This window comes from Dermacentor albipictus, chromosome 9 (assembly GCF_038994185.2).
Source record: "Dermacentor albipictus isolate Rhodes 1998 colony chromosome 9, USDA_Dalb.pri_finalv2, whole genome shotgun sequence".
Classification (NCBI taxonomy): Eukaryota; Metazoa; Arthropoda; class Arachnida; order Ixodida; family Ixodidae; genus Dermacentor; species Dermacentor albipictus.
The window spans coordinates 49,568,523-49,595,613 of NC_091829.1; the positions used below are offsets into that span (position 1 = coordinate 49,568,523).

General features: G+C 44.1%; 1 protein-coding gene across 1 annotated transcript in view; it reads left to right on the plus strand.

Moving 5' to 3' along the window:
* LOC135911939 (receptor-type tyrosine-protein phosphatase kappa-like) overlaps positions 1-27,091 on the plus strand; it is an 88,853-nt gene that overhangs the window by 10,798 nt on the left and 50,964 nt on the right. The window contains exons 2-6 of the mRNA XM_070526338.1: positions 11,573-11,692; positions 12,812-13,033; positions 16,947-17,108; positions 22,521-22,654; positions 25,827-26,013. Coding sequence (XP_070382439.1) covers positions 11,573-11,692; positions 12,812-13,033; positions 16,947-17,108; positions 22,521-22,654; positions 25,827-26,013 — 825 coding nt within the window. The remainder of the gene's footprint in view (positions 1-11,572; positions 11,693-12,811; positions 13,034-16,946; positions 17,109-22,520; positions 22,655-25,826; positions 26,014-27,091) is intronic.

Here is a 27,091-nt window from a genome sequence, read left to right on the forward strand (position 1 = left end):
TTCCAGTTGTGAATCGATGCGGCGCGACAATCTGTTCCTCCCTCTTGAACGTGGTGGTCTAGGATTAGTCCACCTCTTCATCAGGCAAATTTTTTCACGCCTGTTTTTCTTTCGAGACAATGACCATCCATTTTTGCGTGAAATGTTGCAACTCCGTTTAGTTCATTATATTCCTAATATAGTAGTGTCATCAAATGCCAAAGATGTCCCGCAGGCCCCTTGGGGCTTTCTTAAGGAGGTTGTTGACACATTTCTTTTCTTGAAAGTTAGATTCAGCCTGGAGTACGTGTTCACTGCGAGTCGAAAAGCAATTTCTGCGGCACTGGTGGACTCTATTTTCCCAGATCCTTTGTATCGTGCACCTTATTTAAACCGACCTTATCAGGATGTACTTAAGCGCGTCCGAAAAATGTGTGTACCTCCTGGAGTAAAAACATTTTTCTTTAAATTACATTCGGAAACACTCCCTGTTAAAACTTGGTTGAATTCGAGGGGTTGCTTTGTGCCGTGGTCAACAAACTGTCGGCTCTGTCCACGTGCCGAAACCATAGATCACTGCTTCATAGACTGTAGGGACGCTGTATTCTTTTGGGACATTCTCCAACGGACGCTCAAAAAGGACATTGACATGACTCCATATACAATTAGGTTTCTACCGTTTAAGGTTACGGGTGGTCCTCCCTATGACATGTTCATAGTACTTGGTTTACATAGCCTATGGAGAAGTAGACTGTGTGACCGCCATGCCGAAAGCCCGCGATCTACAAAGTCCTTCTTTCGGGAAAGTGCTGCTTACGTAAGAAGTGTCTACGCTGCGCAGGAACCTCCGCCCGACTGGATGCACTTGTTGGATGCATGTGTGTCTTTGCCTGAGTTTTAAGTGTGTAGTGGTGTCCACTTTGTACTACAACTTCAGTTTTCTTTTCCATGTAATAAAAAAAAAACAGGGGTGGTGCAGTGGTAAGATGCCGGGCTCGGAATCGTGGGGTCGCATGTTCAAATCCTAGGCGGAGACGTTTTATTTTTTTTATTTTTATGTTTTTTTTGTACTAACAAATTTACATAACCTTACGGACGTCTCTGTCAATTTTTAATTAAATATTGATCAAGAACTACAGAACTTTCTACTACAGGACGTCACACTACAGACAACAGAACTACAGACAACAGAACTACAGGCAACAGAACTACAGGCAACAGAACTACAGAAACAACGTCCCAAAATACGACAGACTGTTAAAATTTCCTGTTGTGTTTTTCAACTGGGAAGAAAGAAAGAAAAGAAATAAAAACGCAATGACGTTATCTTCCTTTGCGTACGCCCGCCATAGGTGGAGTCCTAATAATGGCGGCCATGATGTCACCGTTCGGTTTCGGCTCCTGTAGTATAGGGCAAAGCATCGCGTTCGAGATCGGTTTTCCAGTTGTACGTGTCATGTGGACACGGCGACATGCGCGGACAAAGGAAACTTCGCTGGAATTTTTTATTTTTGACGAACAAGCGAATAACGAAACCGAGTGGTATATTGGACAATCGGTACCATAACATGATATCTAGCTGCAAAACGTGAGGTAGGACGAAGCACTAGAAAACGTGAAATTTCGTTTTTGATGTCCTTAAGATGAAAACGCTGGTAACATTACACGTTCATCTTGTGCACGATGCGAATGCAGTTTAATGATAAAGACGGGCGTAATAACTATACAATACCCGCTTACGTTGGCGGCCTATATAACAGAAGAAGCTGATTGTATGCCTGTGTTCGAGTTCCTCCTAAGGTATGCCGCAGCAGCACGATAACTATATTGATAAGTCACGGCAGCAAACTGCAAAAAACGAGTCTTCCCAATAGCCGCGCGGGAACCTCGGCAGCTAGTTGGTATATGACGCGATTACTCATTGCTGGGCTCGTTGGTTCGTATTGTACTGTTGAAAATTAATATTCGCAGAATCAAGACAAATACCAAGGCTGAAACATGTAAACAGAGTTTGTCCCATTCACCCGTTCGTGCCTCGGCTATCTATTTCCCTGCGCGATCAATTATGTCTTTGTGAGTACGCTATGGCGTGTCTTCACGGTGTACTCGAACAAGTAACTGCCCTCATATAACAGACCTTGCGCGAAGTGTCTGGAAGTACGTTCGCGTTAAGGTATCGTTATCCCTGTGTATGTCACCTGAGAAGAGAGAGATCGACAAAGAGAGGAAATCCTGCCTTGTAAATCACCCTCTCTCTATCCCACGCTAACACGAAACGTACCGACACCTTGAGAAAGGTTTATGCCATTTGAGCACCACAACTTACGAGTAAACTATCAAGATAAGCCAAACCGTTTTAACAGAGGGATGGATTCTTGAGTGCGGAGTGAATAAGAGCATGGAGGTAAAAGGAAGAATATACGGTGACTCTTATTTCCGCGATCAGTAATACCAACTTACACAAAGTCTGCTTCCGTAGCACCTTGCTGTCTTTTCTTTTTTTTTGGGGGGGGGGGGGGGGGTGTTAATAATTTAAGCTCTCCGTCTCTAAGTCGAATGGCCAGATACAAAATACGATGAAAGAAAATGAAAAAGGTGGATGCGGTCATAACAACTTAGTCTGTATTACAGGCACGGCAAAAAGGATTGCCTGCGACACCGACGCTGCTGCTTCGAACTGCAATTTTGGTCACGTTTGCTGGTAAGAATATGGTCCCTTGGCTCCATATACACAAATCATATTCCCCGTAGCCGAAGATATAGTGTTGGCGTCCGGTGTTCTTTAGTGCTTGTACAAAGTTGACTACGCGCTATCCTCGATATTCCAAACCTTAGCATCGCAGGTGGCGAGGAGTATTCATTCTCCTATAACGGCGCTGTCAGTATAGTCTTGGCTTGCGTCAACATGACGTCATGCGTCAGGTAGACAGCGCACGGAATGTGAGTGATATTGAGATATGATACTTTAAAAAAAACTTCATTTGTTCCAACGCGCAGTGAGCCGAATATTACTGAGTTGATGGCGTGCGAAAAACTTTCAAATCTTCTGCGCAAAAGGCAACGGTAAAAAAAAAAAGAAATTCCAGATTTTCTGACAAATAGGCAACGCTGAAGACCAACACGTAACACGGAATAGAAATGAGGCCGTCTAAACTCTTACTATAGCCCTTTGTCAACTTTATCAAAGAACACTGCCAGTAGTGTTCTGCTTGATTTGTGCCTATATTCTTTTTAGGTGGTCATTGAACTAATGAGGAAATAATATAAATGAAATGTATTGCCTTTGTAAAGCAAAACAAGCTGCAAATTTTAGTGCTGTAGGGATGCAGGGGCATGGCGACGAATGCTAGAAATATGAAATATGAGTCAAACGCTGCTTGTTTTTATTTGAAGCATTCTATTTTGGAATCAGATATCCGATAACTTCGTTTACGATCGACTATACGCAGCTACGAAGATTATCAAAACTTCGTATACTTATGGCAAAAGTTTTCTGCACGCGGCCCTCGATCTGCTTCAAAAGCGTTGTTGCCTTGCGTTTGAGTTCTTACCAATTTACAAAGTGATCTAGGGGACAATATTGCATTGCGTTTATGGTAGTAAAAAAAAGAAAACATTTGGACCACCTTTTTTAGGCTAACTTATTTATTTGCTTACGTCCAGGAGTGAGAAAACATCCGCTACTTAATCGTATTCAATCGGACCATTTTCCTATATTCTTTCGCTCCAACTCGGAAGACATTTGAAAGAATTTGAGAAAAATCTCAAACAATCTCTCTCTCGTGCATTGAGTTCAATATCCGGTAGAAACAAGACTATCGAAAGCATATGTAAAGAAAGAGAGCGAAAAGGCATATAAGACTGTTGATGTGGGTGAAACTGATGTTTGTTTGTTTATTTATTTATTTATTTATTTATTTATTTATTTAATACGCACTGCGGACACGAAGTCCATGCAGAGTGGGTAATACAATATTAGTTCACAAGAAGTACCATTTTCATGTACCACGTGCTGGAGGAACATACTCATACAGCAGTTTTTTTAATAGTGATTTCGTAATTTTCACGTCACTAGAGCCTAATTTTCACCGAAGTTATAGATATGCGTTTTGGAATTCTTTGATTCACTCTGTAAGGAGCATACTGTGATGATTCATAAACTTGTTGCCGAGGCAGAATGCTGTTGAAAGCCATTTTCTTTTACTTTTGAAATTTGAATGCACGAGTGTTTGATGTTTATTGGCGCAAGGGCCAAGTACGTTTTGAAATTTGGATGTTATAATGGCCATCAGTGAATTTAGAACGTCGAAATTCGTCCTCTGAAGAACAATGAATTTGGGTTTTATCTTTCAGACGCGACAAGTTGAAGCGAAATTGCTTTGAACAATTCTTTTGCGGGAGCATTTCCGGAATTGACTTGTATTGGCGTACAATGAGGTCAAGCATAAGGTTCGCCCTCAAGACTTTGAGCCAACGTACGTGGAACGTTGTGCAGAGACCGTCGGTCATAATCGCACGAATGACGCGTCTCAGCGAAATATGGCCAAGAAAACTGAATTCACCACGGCGTAAAAGTGCAACACAACTGATAAGCGAAATCATTACATTGCTTCGCGAGTTTCTCAATGCTCTCTTGCAATGATATATTTTTGTAAATGAAAAAAAAAGACATGGTATTTTTGTCGTTGTTAGGTGTTCTGGAAACGTAAAGGTAACACCGCAGTTTTTTTTTTTCATCGGCGATTACGCGCAAACGTACTGTTTCTTATGCGGCTGAAGACAGTCCCGTTACTTTCGCGATGTCACTGCGTTTAACAGTGAAGCACCACTACTTCATCTTCATCTCAGTGTTGACCTACTCTGCCTTAGTCAAAAATTCGGGCGTTTCAGGTTCCAAAACCATGATTTGACGATGAGGCACGGCGTAGCGGGGGGACTCCGGAAACGTGCCATATTGCAAAAAATATCTTTTCAGTTGGAGTAATGACTTCCAATATATATATATATATATATATATATATATATATATATATATATATATATATACATACATAAAGCGCGAGAAATAGACATAGCACTCTGGCGTAAACTTCGCCTACAGGCTACTCCACCCGCGTAGGAAAATCAAAGGGCAGACGAAAAAAAAAAAACAATGCAAGAAATAACCACATTCAACGCATATGTTCCAATCTCTGCGAAGCGATCGATGCCTTCGTGAAGCGGCTAATCAGATGCTATAAGGCTGTTCATTTGCCGTACTGCATTTTGCAGCATAGCAAACGTATACATGCCTGCCTGGTATAAGAGGGTAAGACGTGGAGACCGTCTGTCGCGTGCGTGAATTTGTGTGATTTTGCAAGTGCACGTTTATTTTCTTTTTTATCCTTCCCCGCCCCTCTCTTTTTTTAGGGTGACGTGTCCGGAAGTTTGCCCGCTGGACCGCAAGCTATACGGCACCGAGACGTACACATATGTAAGTATTTCCATCGCCTTTTCATGTTCATGGGTGATAATGTCTGACACATGCTGACACGTGATAATGTCTGACCCACAGCTGTAAAAGAAAAAAGAAAACAATCGCCGCACAAACAGCTCGCCTCATTTATTACGTTCTTTCTGCCCCACTTTCTACAGCGAGAGCAAAAATAACGCGATGAAGCACTTACGATTTTTCTCACAATTTATATAGCAGCACTCGTGGTATCCGCCTAAGGAATGAATTACGAAAACCTTTATTTGGAGAAGCAATAACTCTACATACGTGATGGATAACGTATCGCTATAAACGAAAAGCCCGGCATTACGATTGGGGCGGAATGCAAAAATGCGTGTACCGAATGCGTTCGTGTACCGAGTGCGTGTACCGAAATGCGTGTATTGAAAGCTTTAGCGTGTACCTTATGCATTCGGTACACGCCAAAGAACACCAGCTGGTCCAAAATAGAGCTACTGTGTATGTTACCAAAGGTAGCACATACAGTAACTTTAGTCCGAAAATGATCCGGAGCTCTACACAACGGCTTGCCTCATAACCACCTGTGTAGTTTAATTTCATTAAAACAATCACACTACATCAGTAACAATTCAAAAGAATTGCAAGCCATGGCGAAAAACTTAATTATTTGATTGGTGGTTTCTAGCATTCTGAGTCAGAGCTCAAGTCGCAAGAGACGCAGTAATGATCTCGGGAATAACATACCACCTGCTGATATTTAACGCCTATAGCAAAAGCTCCGAAACACACACGTTTCAAACCAAAATTAGCTCATAACAAAGTTCATAACAAATTAACAAAGGAAGGCAAAATAGAGCAAATAAGTGAGTACGACAGCAAATGCAAAACCATTAGCAAAGATATGAGAGAGCATTAGCATGTCCGGCATTCCTGTATACGCAATGACGTTTGCGGCTTATCCGATTAGCGAAGGCATAATGGCGAGCGGCCAGGTTGGTAGCGCCACCTGGTGATCCAGAGCTCAACCAAAAAAACACATAGCTATTATTTTAGTAATTACTTGTATTCTACTTCGCTGTAGGTGTAATTTTCTGACAGCTACGTAATGCGGGCACGTTGCCGTTTTAGATGCTACTTCAACACAAACTCTCCTAGAGCACGAACAGGTGTTTATAGGGCACAGTGGTTGCACGAAGGGTCACAAGATATCGCTACCAGCGTCCAATAAGCCGATAATACGCAAACGCCATTGCACATAGGGAAATTTAAATGTTATATTTATAGCTTTCAGGTCTGTAATGTTAAGGTTCTTTTAAATGTTTAACGCTCTAACGTTTTAGAAGCTCCCTGAAACGTCTGCCTGTAGCCTGAAGAATCCCCTCTAACCATTTAGTGCACTGTCGTCCCCGTTTTATATTACCTTCAATTTTAGCGAGTGATACTTCCCGTTTCATTAAACCAGTAGCTTACATGAGTTGACCAAATAAACTTGCATGACTTTTGCTCCGAAGGAACATTTTGCCTTAATCTCACTTAGGAACCGAAAGACTGCTTCGTTTGGCAGTCCGCGGAATCCTGAAGCCCCAGAGCTCATATTCAAAATGAAATTCCGCTTGAACAGAATAATTCATAGTGCCAAATAAAAGCTACAACGGGTCACATGAAGGTACGATCTCCTATCGGCGTCGAAGGAAACGGGAACCGTGCAGAGCGTAAGCGCGCACCGTCCGTCATCAGCATCGGCAGGCGCGCTCATGCGGTTTGAACGCACTGCACGATGCTGCTCCCCCTTTTCGTTTCTGTTCTGGGTCTCTCTTTATTGAAAGGGAGGGAAAAAAAACGGAAGCTAAAATATCACAGTATAGGGCAAGTAATATGACCCGGTGCGGCGAAACCATATGTATTATAATGGCGTCAAATGAAACGCGATGCAAGGTTTTGTGTAGTCATCGTTACTGCACCGTCATCTTCTCTCTCTGTCTCATAAACGAGAACCAGAACAGAAACTAAAGTACCCAAGTATACCGGGAATATCATCGCGTAGGGCAGCCGAGACGGAAGTGCGCGCCTGTCAATGTTGATGACTTAACAGCGGCACGCGCTTTACCTTCAGTTAGGCGCTCCGCTGGTCACGTTTCATTTGACAGCGACAGTACCACGAGTATCGTGACAGAGGCAAGACTGTCAAACAGAACAGGCACGTGATATTACGCTCATGTATACAAGAGCGGTAGCAAATAGTAAGCCAAATATTGCTCTGAGTGATGGATCAGAACAAAGGACAGGTAAAGAATGCCTTGTTTCGAAGTAGGCGTGTACAGGAAAAAAGGCTGCACATGAAAACGCCGGTAAATGACGCCGTTCGTCACAATGTGATGCACTGGCTCTTGGACACAGGACTCAGCCATCTGCATTGCCGCAATCCACGACCTCCGACTATCTCCGTGGCACAGAACCCATCGCACAGTTGCCTTCAAACGAGACCGGGATGCAAGAAGTTACCGGGGATCGTGGCGAAACGGGGTCAAGACGTACAGGTAGGGTGGTGCGTATCGCACCACAAAGCTCCGTGAGATACTGTAATTACGCGCACACACACACCGCGTCTAGACTGCTTTATTTGCCTTTATGCACACATGACCCGACGGCCGCGCTCGCATTTCAAAGACTGTATGTGCAATATCTTGCGAACACGAGGACTCACCAGAGCGCGCGCAATCGGGAAACATGCAAAAGAAAATATGTGCATGAATTTCGTACATTTCAGTCAGGGTGGAGAATCGAGTCCGGCCTTGCGCGATGTGAGACGAGCAGGCATATCCGACGCCAACGACGGCTCGGCGGTTCTGGCTGACTAAAGGTGTGGCCTAATGCGTGCGTCACTTCCCACGTGAAGGCGCAACCAATGAGGAGGTGGCACCACGTCATGTGTATAAAATGAGTGCGTTCATGACGTTCTGAGGCCTACAAACGGCATAATGCTTTCAGATTCCTACATGTAAGCAGTCTAAAGTGTCCCGGCTGATTTTGTTTTCGTTATTGTAGGCCCCGCTCGCGTGAATACTTTTTTCCTGCCAACTGATCGCTGCGCCTTTAGGATGATGACGATCATAGTTTCCGCGTGCTATGGCACATACGCGACACAGGGATTCGACCATGAAGAGGGTGGCACAAATATCACATCATGAGGGTCAGCTCTTTGATATAATTACCACGAGTTCATGATCATATGGTTTACATAATATGATACAGCAATGAGGAATAGCCAGGGAGTGGACCGCCCATTTAAAATTCATAAGAAATAAATAAATACAAAACAATATAATACTTTAATACATTGCCAAGCAAGGGTGTGCGAAAGCACATGAGCACTAGCCAGTTTCTGCGCGCGAACGACGCCGGTAGTAAATGGAAAAATTTACATAATTTAATTACGCGCTGCACGAAAGCTTCGCCTCCTGTATATTTGAAGATGTGTGCTAGATCTGCAAATTATTTTTGTCCTTGTGCTTCGTCTAAATGCTGGTTCAAAAATATCTTAACTGTGCTGCACCAACAATCCCGAGCTTCTGCTTCATTGTACTTCCTACCACTATCGACATTTGATTGTACTATAGTATTCCTGTGCACAAATCGGGGCAGGAAAGGGGGGGGGGTTATGCTAACAGGGTAGACGATAAATACAGGAAGAGCCTATTTCTCGTTAGTGTTTCTCTCGTGACTCAACCAATTATTTTTTTAACGCAAGCAATTCTTGATCAAACCCCCACTGTGAGCGCGAGCCACACGTAGAGGAAAACCAACCAGCTAACCAACCAGTCACTCAGGCGTTTTTCGCGGGTGCATGTTGAATTAGTTTAGAACGCACGTTGCAGCTGCAAAACTGTAGCCGGTCTGTAAAGAGAATACATTCTGTAAGCACAAACTGTGAGACCACAATAAGTTCTGGCATATTGGACTTCAAATATTAGGTAGATTTAGCTTTTACGCACCCAACGTGAATAGGAACGTGAACCGTGAGGGTTAGAAAAGAACGCAAGCGGGCTATAATGGCTTTTGAGCTTTTGCCTTTACTCAAAGCCCCTTGGGTACGCTATTTCTGAAACTTTCTGCTAAAACGAATCGTTTCCCATGGTAACATAAATGACTGCTTTTATTTTTCCTATTCTTGATTCAGTTACGGGAGCCTACTACTCGCTTATAAAGGGAGCTACCGCTTTGTAAGCCAACGTATTCAAGGTGAGCCTTGAATTTCTTAAGTTTGTATGACAAGTACGGTGTCGTGTCGCTGTCAGAGCACTTATTCAAAGAAGCAACCTGTTTCTTGTATATCCCGCAAGAATTGCTGCAGCGTATCGGTGGCCCCCGTTTGGGAATGCGCACAACTGCAGTGCGTACGCAACATGGGCGTTCCCAATTTCGTTTTCCAGAGCCACTACTTGACCTGACATCGGTTCACGTGCGTTACCGTTTCGAGCAAAACGAGAAGCACGCGCAAGTATGCTTCGCGCCACCGGGACAAGTGATCGACTTCACGCACTTGGGCTGGAATACCCGCCAGTATGAAGGAACTAGTGCGTATGATGGTAAGTTCTCCATAATTTCTTAATTTGAGACTAGGCCGTTTAGGGCGGCGTTCTTTTAGTGCTTTCCTGGAAGTGAGTTTTCTGAATAAAACGTCCTGTATTTTGCGCTCAAAGTTTTGCGTGAAGGTGACGTTTGGTGCTGGGCTCTGTTTAACAGTACGATTGTTGTTTACCCTACTTAGTATGCTTCCTCGTAATTATGAAATATAAGAAACGTAAGGCCGACAGATAACGTCTAGTTGTGTTATAACAACGCTTAACTTAAGGATATACACGCTGTTCCTTGCTGATGCCTGACACGTAGCTCTTGTGTTGAGGAAAGGGTTGATAGTAGTAGCTTTTCATTTCGCTGGGGAAACGTTGTGATACTCAACTGTCCGGAACAAATATCAAGAGTTCCCTTTCATTTCGGCGGTGTCACATGAAACTTTCTCACTGCTACAAACGGTTGCGCCATCTGTTGTTACCTGGACGAACGGACTGTGCCTGATATTATGGCGGTTTCTTCGCTTCGGAAAATGATCCCAAATTACTGCCTTTGTATGTCACAGAGATATCAAAATCATGCTGAGGCAGTTTTTGGCGTCGAATTTCAGAGTGAAGTGGAAGTATGCCGCATTTCACTTGTCATTCTTCACAGTCACTTCACAGTCATGGCAAGCGTTTGAAACCATTAAAGGTGAAACGGAGCGTGCCAGGTGAAGAAAGGGTTGTTGTTGGATAATATTTATCGGTGAGGATGGCATAAGTAAATTCACGACGAACTGATATGATCTACATGTTGCTCCAAGAAGAGGTATTGTTGCACAGTTTGTTACAGCGGATTAATACGCAGACCGGGATAGGATAACCATTACGGCAGTTTTCCAACACAATTACAAACGCCCGTTTTTATGGAAGTTTGAAAGTGGGAGATGGGTATTTCACCAAGGAATAGGTATACTTTCTTGAGTCTGATATGGTGCATGGACTTTTGAGGTCAACTTCAGCCACAAAAACTACAAAGAGAATAACAACAAAAAGATCCTCGGATGTCAGTGCTCGCTACCAGGCAAACGATAGCTTTGGAAGGTGTACCTTTGCTTGCGCCGTTCGTTCCCACCGCGGCATGTTGATGAGCAGAATGGATACGGGGCGGGTGCAAAACATTGCAAGCTAAGCAGACAAGAGTTTCTTCAGATCGTTGTGATTTTGACTGTTATTCTCTAATAGTGTCTTTTTATGTGCCATAAAGCTTTCTGTACTACTATGGCAGTGCTTTGTACTTTGTCATTTCTATCACACACGCATGTATATTGTGTATAAACGTGCACTCCCGCCCCTGCTGTAATGCCCACTGGGGGCTTGTGTGCAGATGGAATGAATGAATGAATGAATGAAGCCGAAAAATAAACACATTCAAGGTCTACTGTGGCAGCGTCGGATTGTGTTTGGCACGAAATGCATGCACTTCTTAATGTGGATTTTTACCTTCTAGCCATTCTTTCTTTTGCCTGCGTCTTTCAACCGTCACGTCCTCGTACTCATCGTTGCACACGACCTCTACGCGCAGGTGTATTCGGAAAGGTCTGGCCCCCTACCGACGGAAGTGGAGCCATTTTCGGAGCCTTTGTCTGCTCGGTGCGGGGCAGCGCGCTGACATCCGCGACCTCGGTGGCCATGCAGAAGAGCTGTGCGTAAACGCGTTGAATTCATTTTTAACGAAAATCTCTCCTTATGCAGGGAACTTGGCTTGGGTTTCATAATGAGCAGCGTTGAAGCGCTCAAAGAATACGGGGATGCTCACGAGAGAAACGTGGAGCCCCTTTGTGTCGTAGCCGTTCCTGCCATTCTTTCGCTCTTCAGTTTTTTTTATTGGAGCACTGACGTCATTTCTTTGGGACTTCTCGTTTTCTTTTTCTGTTTGTAAAAATGTCCACGATCTCGAAACGCGGGAAGAAATACTGGACCCAAATGCCTTAGATAATTTGCTATCACATACATACATACATACATACATACATACATACATACATACATACATACATACATACATACATACATACATACATACATACATACATACATACATACATACATACATACATACATACATACATACATACATACATACATACATACATACATACATACATACATACATACATACATACATACATACATGCATGCATGCATGCATGCATGCATGCATAGTCAAAAAGAGTATGCCAGTATAATGATCATCCACCTCACGGTAGCATGAGGCTACAAAGAAAACCCTTACGTGCTTCCTGCATTTCCTTTGTACCAGCGTGCTGCAGTCGGGTGGGTGAAAATTCCCTTCACGAACCTTCCTACACCTTACGACCTTGCAAGCAAAGTGGTGTAAAGTTTATAAACAGGAATAACGTGCCCCAGAAAGGCTGGCCAACGTTTCGATAGGAGGACCTATCATCGTCAAAGTGCCTTTGACGAAGACAGGTCCTCCTATCAAAACGTTGGCCAGCCTTTCTGAGACATCTTATCCCTCTTTATAAGCTTTATACCAAAGTGTGATATTCTATCTGTCGGCCCTTTTCTTGATTTTTGACCTTCCAAACAAGTGATTCGCCCTAGGTCTGTTGTTGCAGCTCCGCATTGATGTCAAGTTAAACCCAAAGAATCTACGTAAAATCATGGATCAATTCAACCAAAGTAGCGTGCTCAACAAGTAATATTGGCACCAACCTGAACATTCTTATTCCGTACTTTTAGGTGCTTTTTTTTCGTGAACGTTTACTTTCTCCTCCAACCACTTCCTGTGCTTTTGCAGTTTATTTCCCGACCACTCTCAGCCAGACGATCAGCGTGAACGAAGGCGTCAATATCGGTAACGCCAACGGAGGAGGCTCGACTGATTGGTTCAAGGACGGGGATGGTGTGGCCAACCGAAAGTCAACGATCCAAATTTGGAACGCCCAACTGGGCGACGGAGGCTTGTACGCATTCAGGCAGCCGCCTGGGCCCGTGCAAGTGTCGAGAGTCATTGTGCGCGGTAAGTTCAGTGCTCCGAAGCAGGCACAGTGCTCAAGCACGCCATTGGGGGAAAATTGTGCAGCGTCACCGACAGTAAACATCCTCGCGTCTTGCACAAGTACAGCCTAGTTAGCACAGCCTCCAAACACCAGTTGAAATTTATTTCAAAACCACCCGGTTCTGGAGCCATTACTCCACTGGTTGCGTACGAGATGGAAATGTTCTCGTCACCTCCTATTTATTTTACAAAAACCGCTGCTCACAATAACAACTGGCAAAATTCAGGCGCAATACGCATGCAGCATGAAATGACATCATGAACGCAAGCCAACCGTGTGAGTTTGTACGACGAATCCCACTTCTTTCCCGCAAATGATACGCAGTTGTTCACATACTTGTGGGCTCCTTAGTAGTCTGTATCACAAGGTCATTCTCATGAGTAGCATGTGAAGGGTTTAAAGCTACTTAGTCACTCATCTTACTATTATGTATAATATGGATGTGGCAAGTAAGTTCCTAATGCGAAAAAAAAAGAAAGAAGCAAGAGGGAATAAAATATTCCAGGAGTCGCGGCGGTATAACAAAACAGCGAAAGTTGGGGAGAAGACCATGTAATATCAGTGTTACGTCACCAGAAGGCGTTCGAGGGAGGCGCTGCATGAGCGTTCGGTTGGCGTTTGCTACGATCAGGTTCGAAACGTCAGCGACTGTACACCCTGCAGTAGCGTTTGTTCGCATCGTCCGGCAAGTCCTGCGTATTGCTATATCGTGAATTAAGGAAATACAACGAGAACTGACTGCGCGATTCAGTGCAGGTTAAAAAGAAAAGCCAGGTTATGCTTCTAAACTAAAGGCAGAAGGCGTGCTCTCACACTCTGAAACATACTGCACCTCTGCGTGTATTATTGCACCCGAAAAAACGTTCAACATGTTTTGGGAGGCACTTCTTTAAAGTACCCTGTGCCCCACGCAGGTACATTATTTTCTCAGGAAAGTGGCGCGCTTACCCCACACCGTTCGTGAAAGAACAGCTCTAGGTTCTCAGCATTAGACACAGAAATCCGCCAAGCGAACAACAATTATTGCCGTGAGACACAGTTCCTTTCATAGCCTGCGACATCCTAATATTGGACAATAAAAGGTGCAGAGAAAAAGACCGCGCGCGACGCTGGTTCCGCGCTTTCTTCGATTGATCCGCTGCCTTGGCTGGTATTCACAGCTGCCGATAACTTTCGACAACTTGGCCCCGAATGATAGTGACTTTCTGGCAAACCTAATTCCAGTGAAGCGAGAATTGTGAGAAGTCGCGGAGAAATTGCGTCATATAGTAGACAATGTTTCAGCTGTCTGCATAGGGGGTGAATATTATGGGCGACGCTGAAATAAACAAAAAAAAACAAAGTCCACGCCCTCCATTTTCGCCAAGCATGTCTTCTGCTAACTTCAAGACAGAGTTTATAGTCCGCAGGTGCCGGCATTGTGGACTGGTGCAGTGGATTTCTGAAATAAGAATAGCCGTAAATGTTTCCCAGTATCTAGCTAGGTGTGTGCTGAAGGGCGGGGGGGGGGGAATTACCGTCGCAATTTGGAGTCTCTGCTCAACGCGAATAGTAAGACTGGGTATATATTTAAACGTGCACAACATGCAATCATGTATAGAAAAAAAAAGGAGTTGCGAACATCACAAAGATAAGTCGCAACATTATTTATCTAAAGAACACTTATCCTCTCCAATATTAGGAAGCTTATGATTATCACTAGTATTTCAGTTTTTCGTATCTTTAATTTCAATAGATACGTTCTTATTCGACCACAACCCCTATAACCACGGGCTTCTTGGCCATCCCGCCACAGTGTGTGAGCGCAATTACTGGAGCAACACGCAAGCAACCAAGGAGAAACAAGATGGCAATTTGCACAGTCGCAAAATGTTGCTGCCGCAGTAAATTAGTTCATAATTAACCGAACTTCTTCGTCATATTCTTCCTATTGTTGCTGCTGTTAAAATTATTATTAATAATACTACTACTACTATTTTGCTTCCAGCGTGCCCTGGTGGAAGATACGGTGACGTATGTCAAAAGATCTGCCCCCAGTGTTTACACGGAGGTGTTTGCCACGACATCACCGGCGTCTGCGTCTGCCCCCCGGGCTTTACAGGAGATCGATGTGAAGGATGTGAGTAGCACATAATTCACGCATCGGACTCCTTTCAACTTCTAGTTATGTTATCCTTGCGTCGTCGATATACGCTGACAGAGAGCATGTACCACGTGTTGTGGCAACTAGTGGATATGATCATCCAGTATAGAAAATTCGAAACAAAAATGTAATTTTTGCTTGCCAAGCTTCATGACAGTGGCGCAGGCGCGCAGAATTGTGGGATAATGGCCATTGCAATTACAAGTGAACATTATATCACTCACTATTTTTTTAATGATTTAATTTAGTGGGACCTGTTGAAAGTAGTGAAAGCACATTGACAACCTTTTTACGCCGCGATGGCCAAGAGCGGCACTGGCTAATGCTCCCAGGGCTTATTTTGTTCGCATCCGGAATGGCACAAGTAAGTGCATGGGTTGGAGTATGGGGTCGCAGTAGCTTGCAATAGTTCGTAAAGCACCATTCGCGTAACGAGAGGTACTGGATTCAAGTCCTATCTGGCCCCCATTATCTTTTTTTCCGCTTTCATTTCCCTTTTTCTGGTTGCTTCTACATCTCAGTCTAACAGACTTCTCGAAGCTTTCTCTGGCTTCACTGTCTGTCGCTTCATACGATTTTGAGCGTCTAAAGATTTAGCCCCTCGGATCACCTTAATTCTCTCCCTGAAAATTTTGCTAAACATCTTATGCCCAGTAGCACCAGTTCCGAGAAAAATGCATTGTATGTTTTTCATAGAACGCGCTGCCGTTCTAGTAAGTTGTCCGTACGGCACTTTTCCACTGGGCCAAAACAAATGTAATGTGGCAGTGTTCGAAAGATTCTCACAGCTATGCTCACGTTTGTAACGCGCAAAAGTGCAAGATCACCTGACAAACTTGCTCGCCGCTGCGCAGACAAGACGACAGTGACAGGTGCTTCTTTCTATCTTCTTTCCAAGGCAGTCCTGTGATAGACTTGACGTTAATATCCTTTCGCACCAAGTGCTGCTAAATATGCTCTAAACTATCTCAAAAGGCACCCACAATCGTAGCCCCTCGTAGCTTGTTCTATAGGTTTCCCTAAAGCTAACTTTAAGCAAACCTCACCAGACCTCAACCAAGCTTAATTGTTGTGTTCGACAAATCTTTCTCCATGTTGTGACAGCTATAACTAACCAGGTTACTTCGATATATGCAATCTCCCGTTCGTTATAAGAGAATTATTTGGCGAAATAATGGGTCAGTAAATTTCGCAGGTTTGCTATGTCAACAATTTGCTTTATCGGGGTGTACATTTGAATTCGACTGTAGTCTCTCAGCACCTGCACAGCGAATGGCTGCTATTTCGCTTTGCCTATTTCATTAAGCGTAATTGCGTGCAGAGTATCGGCTGTGCGCTACAAGATATGGCTCAGGCCACGTCTAAACGTGGATTTGCACCGTGTCAGGCAAGCAATCCACGATGAAGTGTAAACCCGCTTTGTTTAGTGGTGAAGCTATTCCATCACCTCGTACACCATCGCACAAACTTGAACAGTTTTTCGGGCATGGCGTCGGAGATCTACGACGCCACGCGCTGTTTTACGCCTAACATCTCCAAGGCCAATGCCTGCGTTGGCAATTCACCACGCGCGCTATGCATGGCGCCGGGTTTCTGCGCGTTAGACGGTTGAGCAGAAAGCCACCAAATCATCCCCTTCAAATTCCGGGCCAACTTTCAGAATGCCCTCGAATCGAAAACAAACCATGGTACTAGAGATACCAGCTTTGTGCTTTCCTTTCCGTTTACAGTTTGCAACTTGAACCACTTTGGCAAGAACTGCAGCCACAACTGCACCGAAGTTTCGGCACTGGCTGGAGGTGACCCACGTTGCCGGGGCATGCTGTTCTGCCTACCAGATCCGTATGGCTGCTCCTGCTACCCCGGGTTCCGAGGATTGGACTGCACCGAAAGTAAGCTCTTGTACTGCATTCTTCACGCAGCTTGCACGCTATGTGCCTGACTGAACATTGTTGTAAATTACGTGGTCAAGTACGTTTCGCTGTATTCCATCATTTTTTTTTGTATACTGAATGTTTGGTTGACAATTCGTGGCGATGCCTTACACAGTCACACGTGATCTTCAGAGCGTGAAAGAGGCTCTGCTTTTTGTCGTTCTCAGCTACTTCATAGAAGTGTTTTTGTGGCCAGCCTAATGCTTCCATGTTTTTTCGCCGCACTGTACCTACAAGCAGAGAACAGCAAGTTTGTTTCGAGTTGCTGGTTACTCGCTCTCAGCGTAGCATTATCCAAACTTCTAGTTAGCTAACCAGGTAGAGTGACTGTCGCGGAAAGAGAGACGTCATGTTCGATAGCCGGGCAAAAAAAAAAAAGAAAAACATGCTTGTTATGTTAACTTAGGTTTTTGCCAGAGGAATCGTTATGAGTTTCGTCTATCGCCTAGTTCCACTATAACGCAAAATTTAGCTGTCATTTTCACATCCCCACGTATTCGACATGGTCTCAACATTTTGTACTAGGCATGGCACAGATAATATTGAACTGGCAAAAATTGATGAATTCAGAAAGTTCGTGTATTTCTACTGGACGAAACGCAGAAATCAACAAATTTCAAAGTTTTGTTGAACAGGTTCTTTTTTTTATGTTTGCCGAATAAATATTTTCGTTTTGTTAGTGTCTCAATCAAACAAACAAAACCCGCAGACGCTCCATGTTAAGTTGACAGGATGACCTTTTTTTACCCCATACACACGGAACTGCTGTAACGTTTGTGTACAGTGGCGAAAGCAGTGGTTCATTGCATGCTAATGGAAAAGTGCTTTAGATTAGTGCGAACCTGCACTAAAAGATGGAGGATGTTAACTCTATAAGCCAAAGTTTAAGCAATGGCGGTGTTCATTTTTTTTAATTGTAATGATTACAATACGTGTTGAAAGCAGGTTTAAGTTTTTTTTTTTCCGGGAGCATTCAAAAGAGTAAATCTAGCCGAGCACTAGGCCTACATTGTTCCACTTGTTCTGATGCTGGAAGTTGAACAAGTGATCTTTGCTAAGTTTCCACGGTTTTGTACGTAGTCTGAAAGCTGACGAAAATAAACTGTCAATACTGTTAGTGGCAGCTGTGTGTCACTACAGAATAATGTTTTTTTCTCATCACTCTTCTTTTTCACTAATGCATTTTTCCGTTTCTTACTATTTGTAATGGTTAACCCCACAAAGCCCAAAGTATGATTCCGGCTACGCACCCTTTTGAACCCCAAGGTTCTCACTAGAGCATGGGAATTAACCCTAATGCAAAGCCCAGACAATCGTTTATTTTATTACGCTAGAGCGAGTTCTCACTTGTGGACAGCTCAGCAAACCAATAACGTATGTATTATTTACATTACTCATAAATATTTTACTCAGTCAGCACTTAATTGTTTCGTTTGTTATGAATAAATCCCTAAGACTCGAAATAAAGGGGAACACGTTATAATTAGTCTTAGACTATGCTGCTATAATATGGGACCCCTATACAAAAGGTAATATTCTGAAACTAGAGAATGTCCAAAAAAAGCCGTACAGTTCATTTATAACAACTTTCGACGTAGCTCAATCACTGAACTACAAACTCGCGCTAACCTAATCCCGTTATCCGATAGAAACCGCTCATAGCGACTAAAATTTTTATATCAATTAGTTAAGGGGCACTATAAAGTCGACGTTAGCGAATGGATTACATTTTCTTCCGTTTATTCGACACGCCAAAGACATGAACTAACAATAATACCTTTTCGTTCTCATAATGACTCTTTCAAGTATTCATTTTTTCCACGAGCAGTCAGAGACTGGAATAATCTGAGCAGCTGTATCGTTCAAGCAGACTCTTTGTCAGCTTTCGCATCCCTTCTTGATGGCTGAAATATAATTGGTTATATTATAGTGACTGTCTATATGATTTATACGTTGAGTGTGCGTCTATTTCATTTGCACATTTGATAAATGTTTTCCTTAATTTTTCTTTTATTCTTTCTTGACTGTGACCTAGGCATGTACATATATTTCGTTTGCCATTATGTTGTATTTTCTCTCATGTATTGTAACCCACTCTGCTAAAATCCCGGTGGGGATTGCAGTATCAATAAATAAATAAATAAATAAAATAAAATTTCTCCTGATGCGTAATGATGCAGGGGGTTCATGAGGTTATTTTCACCCGCTTTATTGGTGAAATATTTGGTTAACGGCCCCATTTTTGTTCATGCAGCGCTGCCTTGTAATTGTTGCGAACAGAAAGAATCTCTCGCTTTCAGCGTGCGCAGAGGGCACCTTCGGCGCAGGTTGCCAGCAGAAGCGGACGTGCCACTGCCAACATGGCGTCGGTTGCCACCCGCAGTGGGGAGTGTGTGCTGGCGGCACCTGCGAAGAGGGTTACAGAGATGCGCCGTTCTGCGAAAGAGGTTAGACGATCCAAACTTATTTTCAGTCATTTGTGGCAGAGTTTCGTTAGGCTAGGTAGAGATGCAAATAGAGAAACTAAGCAAACGGAAAGCAGTGAGAGAACGCGATAGCTCATACGCCGTAACATTAAATTAAGGTTAAAACATGTGATGTCCCTCTTGCGACCTTCACAGGGGAAGACAACGTGCGATAAAACCAAGGAAAGTGCACAGGATATTAACAGCTCTTCTTTTATCGAAATGGTGAACTTATAAGGTATAGGTCGACGAACGCGTCATGCGAAATATGTTGGTTCGGCCTGCACTGGTGCTAAGCTATTCTTGCTTTAACTTTTATTTCCCTTTCCCATTTTATCCTACCAAGACAATTAACATCCCGTGTACTTTGTTTGGCTTCACTGTCTGTTAACTTTACGTCGTTGTAGTTAACAAAAGATACAACTCAACAGTTCTCCTTCTTAGTATAGTTTTACTACAGTTATTATGTAATTCTTATTATAGTAAATATCTTCACGAATCACCCTGTATAGTGCAATGCATATTGCCTTCAGTAACGGAGGAAAGAAACGAAATAAGACAGCCCTTGACGTCACGTTTTTGAAGCCGGAAATGCCGCCATGTTGGTGTGCCACCTGCCCGTTGCGCCTCCAATCAGCTCGCCGGAGCAGATAGGCGGGAGCTTTGAACTTGCGTTGCTACGAGCCGCCGGTAGTGTGGGCTGTTGACGCGCCGCCGAACAGGGCCTGCGAAACCTCTGTAGCAGTTTTAGTGAGGCAGACGTGCTCCTGTGCGTTTCACAGGGCCTACGAAACCTCTGTAGAAGTTTTAGTGAGGCAGACGTGCTCCTGTGCGTTTCCGTGGCACGTTGAAGACAACGACGAAGACCCACGCCGTGATTATCTGAATGCGCGTGTTGCTGACTGACAAATCACACTCGCAGACCCAAAATAGAACTTTCAAGCTTACACACCATGCTCCAAAGTCAGGTTGTCTCGCGAACAGAACCTGCTGCGACAAAGTCACGCCTGGAGAAACGCCTGGAGCAGAAGCGAGACTTTTAGGAGCACGGTTGCTATGGCAACGTTGACGTTTGGGGCTCCATTCCCAGTGCTGCTTTGCGAAAAACAGCACGTGACTTCCGCCACACTTTCTCCAATATGTTCATGCTGGCCGGGCCTCTCCTATGCTTTCCTTCCTCCATGTGTTCAGTCCTTTTCAATTATTACGTTAAATAATCGTGCTGGACATGATGTCCGATTCATGCCGAACTGTACGCGAGTGCTTTAATTGTTGTTGCCGTGAGCTTTTGAGAAAGTTGATAATTTTGTTATGTAATCCATGGTGTCATCTCAGAGGGCGAAAAGCGCCCATGAAGTGCTTTTAGAATACAGCGAAATGCAATGAAAATAATTAACGCTGCATCAATATGCAAACTTACCACATGATGTTATACCTTGATCTCTTTGCTTTCGCCATCTTAACAAGACAGCGCAAAAAAGACGTGCACGAGCAAAGAAACGGCAAGCACGGTGCTTTTTGTCGTTTCATTGCTCGTCCCCATCTTTTGCGCTCTCGGTTTCTCTTAAGATGGAGCCACATCGACTCTCCCAGCTCTCAGTTTTGATGAAGTACCTTTGTTTAGGCAAAGAAGGTTTTTTTTTAGGAAATGTTTTCTTTGTCTACGTACGGACAGGTGTTCATTACTGCGTAAATACCTGATAATATGTATGTTTTGTATCTTGTGCTGCTAATATTGTACAATTATTTTTTTGTTTATTCTTTTGATATGCGTGTGCTACTAATATTGTATAAATTGCATTCTCTTGGTTGTGTAACAATGTAAATTCATTCCTGCTTGGGCCAAGCAATGGCCTGCAGTATTCTGAAATAAATAAATAAATAGTCACGGTATATGAACAAAAAAAATTCCTTTCCCACATTCCTAAAGTACTAGTAGGTAAAAAGCGCGGATTTGATAAGCGACTTGATGAAATGAGCGCTACGAATACGCGGACGAAAGAACACATGTACGACAGACAAGGCGCAGATAAGGCGACAGATAAGCGACTATGTCCATGACCTGTCTTCAGTTCTCAGGAACATACAACAGAACTACAGGCTATGTGAATGAAAAAGCCCCAACATAATAATGAACCAATAATATGCAGAGACACGATGCTACTACAAGGATGAACAATGGAACACTCAAGTTGCGTACCGAAATCTCGCCCTTAAATAACACCAAGTAGCAAACAATACCATATCTGCACTGCTTGCGGGAAAAAACGAAAGAAAGAAGAAAGAAAGGAAAGCTGGGTCGTTTGTTTTTCCAGAAATACGAGTCAGAGTGCCTGTGGCTGTGACAATTTCACCTGCTCCTAAGTGGCTCACGGTTTCGTGAATAATGAATCTTTTCGCATCATTTTATTATGACGCTAAATCGAGAAGAAACTTTCGCAGAGCCGAGGGTGCATAGATACTGGTTGCCTGCAGTACCGGACGTGGAGAAGAACCCTTTTATATTTTCCATCAATGAATTTGGTGCTCCCTCTATTGATGCTATCGATTATCCTGTTTTCCTTAGTACCGGAATCTCGTGAAATAAAACCAAATTCTACCTTGCTCATTAAACAAGCGTTGGGACCTAAATGTTTCATAACCTTTTCTTTTTAAGCACGTCCCATGTCTGTTGCATTTTGCAAAATTTAAAGACGCATGCTTTCATTAACGCCAGCGAAAGTTTCTTTTTGTCGTTGATGTTGAATGATGTCGACTTTCGTGGTCATGATGAAAATATTGATATGAACGCAATATATCTGCGGTATTCAACATTGCCAACTTTTTTCGCCATAAACAGTTCACTGTGCCACTGAGTAACCCAACGTATCTGACGCTCATTTGCTTTCATGTCCAATCGCTCTAGAGTATCCCGTACTGGCTACCTTCTACGCCAAAGTTATCGATGAAGAAAGCATCAATGTGTATTGGGAACCGTGGTCTTCTTTGAAAGGTGACAAGGGAGAAGGGGAGCCCGACGGCTACGTGATACAGTTTAAGGTATGACAAGCTTTTCTTTCTTCTTTTTTTGAGGCGTGTTATCCAAGAGGTGATAAGGTCGCATGTCCATCATCATCATCATCATCTGGTGACGCCCACAGCAGGGCAAAGGTCTCTCCCATACTTCTCCTACTACCCCGGTCATGTACTAATTCTGGCCATGTTTTCCCTGCAAACTTCTTAATCTCATCCGCCCACCCAACTTTCTGCCGCCCCCTGCTACGCTTCTTTTTCAGTGGAATCCAGTTCGTAACCCTTAATGACCATCGGTTATCTTCCCTGCTCATTCCATGTCCTGCCCATGCCCATTTCTTTTTCTTGATTTCAACGAAGATGTCATTAACTTGCGTTTGTGCCCTCACCCAATCTTCTCTTTTCTTATCCCTTAACGCTACACCCATCATTCTGCTTTCCATAGCCCGTTGCGTCATCTTCAATTTAAGTACAACCCTTTTCGTAAGCCTCCAGGTTTCTGCCCCATATGTGAGTACTGGTAACACACAGCTGTTATACACTTTCCTTTTGAGGGATAGTGGCAACCTGCTGTTCATGATTTGAGAATGCCTGCCAAACGCACCCCAGCCCATTCTTATTCTTCTGATTATTTCAGTCTCACGATCCGGATCCGCGGTCACTACCTGCCCTAAGTAGATGTATTCCCTTACCACTTCCAGTGCCGCACCACCTATCTTAAACTGCTGTTCTCTTACGAGACTGTTAAACATTACTTTAGTTTTCTGCAGATTAATTTTTAGACCCACCCTTTCGCTTTGCCTCTCCATGTCATTGAGCATGCATTGTGATTGGTCCCCAAGTTACTAAGCATGTCCATATCAATGGCTTCTAATTCACAAAGCTGAAAAGCCATAAACAAAAAGAACACAAGTGCGCCGTGTTCTACTTTACACGGACGGGGTACCCAAACAAAACAGGTGCTAGTTCTCGCGTCACGTGTGGAGTAAGGTTGCGTGGCGGGAGACAAAAACTGGCTGTGGCTTAGCTAAGGTTAAGCCCAGGATGCGAAGCATACTAGCCTTTATTTTAACGCGACAGCGTTAAGGAGCTCGTGTCGCAGAAAAGCCGGTGTCGGCTCAGGCGTGCGGCGCTTGCTCAGGCGCACATTTCTTTGTCGCGCCGAACGCTGCGTTGCTCGACGCTCACCGCGTCCGATGCGGGGCGCGTAGTCGCTGCGCCGTAGCAAAGCCACCTAGAGACAGTCTCTGTAGCACGCCGCAACCTTCGCTTCTCATTCCAACGAGTAGCTCTGTCTCCAGGAGGCATCTCACCACGTGAGTGTCTAGCAGAGGCAAGCGCAGCTGCTTATATACCGCCGTGACGCCGCGAGCGACGGCGCGAGTTGGAGCCCCGTTTCTCCTCTGTCATGACGTCACGGTGTCACGTGGTATTGATGGCGACACCGCCGCGCCTGAGGAGCTGGGTTGAGCTCTAGTAATATGCTTCGCATAAAATGTGATCAACGAATATCGGGTGGCCTTGTTAGATTCAGTGGGAAGCACATTCCTGTGACTGTCGGTAATTAGTTTGCCGTGAGCAGACCACACTGCGAGAGCCAAGTGTCCTTAAAGGGAAGAGAGAGGGACTCATCAGCTGAGAAGAAATAACTAGCTCGTATGAGGTAGAAACCTGAAGTGTTCCAGGCCTCAGGACAAGGAACTAACACTTTGGCTTCTGAGCTGTTCTTTCCCAGGCCTAGCCTAGCTCATAGGTGGTCTAGCGAGAAGCGGAGTGACACATTTTCTTGCGTCAATTTTGTTTTCCTTTATGAGGTAGTTGATGACCCTAATGTTACAGTATGTAGGCGTGTATCTTGGAGCGGGAAACAATGATCGTTTATGTGAGAATTTAAAGATGGGCGTTAAGGGCAGCGTGCCTTCGTTCAGGACGCTGGAAGCCGCTGATGTAGGCAGTGGTGACTACGCATTATTTGGATCAATTCGCTTTAATTTACAGGAAGCCGTACCGGAGTCCAAATTGAAAACATTGCAAGCATGAAACTCATTCAATTATAAGATAGGGAGGTAACTGAAAGACAATCTAAGAGATCGATTTCTACGGCACTATAAGCAATTAATGACCGATCACGACGACGGTAAGACTGGTAGTTTGTGATTGTTCGGCTCTGAGCATGCGTTGGAAAGTTGAGGCTACGGTAGCAGTTCTCTCGGCGCAATAAAGACGGAAGCTATGCGGAGCGGTAGAGCATGTGTTAAGCTTAAGGCACTTTAATTGAAAAGTTTAGGTAATGGACGATATAACAAATTTTCTTAAGCAGGCGTTCCCAGATTTGCAACTCGCCCTAACCACGATGGCTGCGTACCGGCTAGTAGCAATGTTAAAAGTGAGACATGCGTTTTGAAAGCTTGGACAGTGTTGGGAACACAAGGCAGCAATACTCAAGTCACAACCATTTATATTTAGACCTAGTAGACCGTAGCCAGAGGTCCATTCTCTTGGTTAGGTCAAAGTATGCTTACTGAAGTATCTAAAGTAACAGTTTGACTAGTTGGCACATAGTTCATTTTGATGCAGTGTGGCGAAAAAGACGAGCACCTCATGACACATCGCACTTGAAGGTTTCCCGTATCCTCTTCTTGGGGTATCAAAACTTCTACGTTAGGCGTTGTGGGATTAATGAGCGCACTATTATTACTATAAGCTGCCACTATAACGCGGAGACAGCGATACAATATTGCTGAGAAACACCAAATAAAACACTTTGGAAACGGGGGTGGTTTTATTACAAGAAGTGGTTCACACTCGAACGTCATAATCACTACTGGTTGCAAGTTTTCATGGTTGCCATTCTGTAACCTGTTCTCCTGCATGGTTCGGAGCAGACTGACACGCACCTGTGTTGAGGAATTTGTTTTGGGCTCCTCTTTGTTACAGCATGGCCTCCGAAATTCAGCCGTGCATGTATCACGATCTCGCAGGGCAAGCCTCAAGCTTTGTAGGAGCACACGGCGTCATATGAGGTCGCTACGAGAGCTGACGCTTTAGTTTACGTCTGCGGTTTCCGGGAGAATATAATACAAACAAACAAAATGACTGTGTCTTCAACGCAGGTTTGCACGGTAGGCCGTGTGAAAAAAAAATGCTGAAAAAATTTTACATTAATTTTTTTCCCTTCTATGTTCTACCTGTTTCATAGGAGCGAGAGGCCACTACGTGGAACCGCACGGATATAATCCCAGACTCCGGCAACGGTACACTGTCAGTGGATATCACAGACCTGAAGCCATACACGGGGTACGAAGTTCAGGTGTTAGTGCACGACGTCAGTGGTCACGTGCACTCGCAGACGGCGCCGACTGCCAGGGTCAGGACGCTCTGCGGAGGTGAGCACTTTTTTATTTCTTTGTCGCGTAAAATAGCTTTTCCAGGAAACCGTTTTTTATGATTCGACAGTCTGCAAATGGCAAATCCTCACCTAAGCTGACCTTGCTATTCCTGTCGTATCAAATGGTAATTGCATCTTGTTTAAACAACAGCTTTAAACAGCGCGACGGAGAAAATAGCAAAGGAACCACAGGACGGAACACGAAGCACCAAGCATCCCACACGAATACGCTGTCTTTGCATGTGCATGCGCAGCTCTCGCTTTCGACCACTCGGGGCTTTCCAACGTATGCCAAAAGCACTGCACAATGTTTTACATTCGAAAACGCTCGAGAAGGCGTTAGCAACCGGAGTCAACAGGAGTCAGTCGTAGCTCCTCCGGTTACGTTATACAACCGGAGCAACTCAACGGCGACGCCCTTTTCCTGTGCTTGGGCGCAGCAAGACCGTGAGAAGCGAGAAGTCCCATGAAGTTTCAGCCTGTTTAGCTGCACGAGACAGTGTTGGCATTGCGCTCCCTGCTGTCACACAGTCCCTGCCGAAATGGCAGCTGTCGGTTGGAGGGACTCCGAGACTGCGAGTTCAAATTGAGAGAGAGAGAGAGAGAGAATGAAGAGGAAAGGCAGGGAGGTTAACCAGATATGAGTCTCCGGTTTGCTACCCTACACTGGGGATGGGGGATAGGGGTTAGAAAGATGACAGAGAGGAAAACGCAGAAGAAGGCCGTGCAAGCGCTTTTGCGCTTCTTGCGATCTACCGGCCTGTGTGAACGACTTTAACTGGAATGCCTTTTGTGTGAGTTTAAATTGAAGTTTCGATATATTTTATGTGCTCAGAACCGGGTTCTTTTATGCGTGTAACCATTTTGTGCCTCTAAACTGTCAGTTAAGATGGTGAACTGAGAATAGTTGGATGACCACGTCATGGCCCGTTAAAGTTACTATTGGATTGAGAATAACATACATAGCCTGATACTTCGCATTTGCCAAGGGACAACACCCTATTAGTATCTACTACAGCAGCTATTTTTAACGCAAAAATACTTATAAGAAGAAAGGAAGCCATCGATAAACAGTC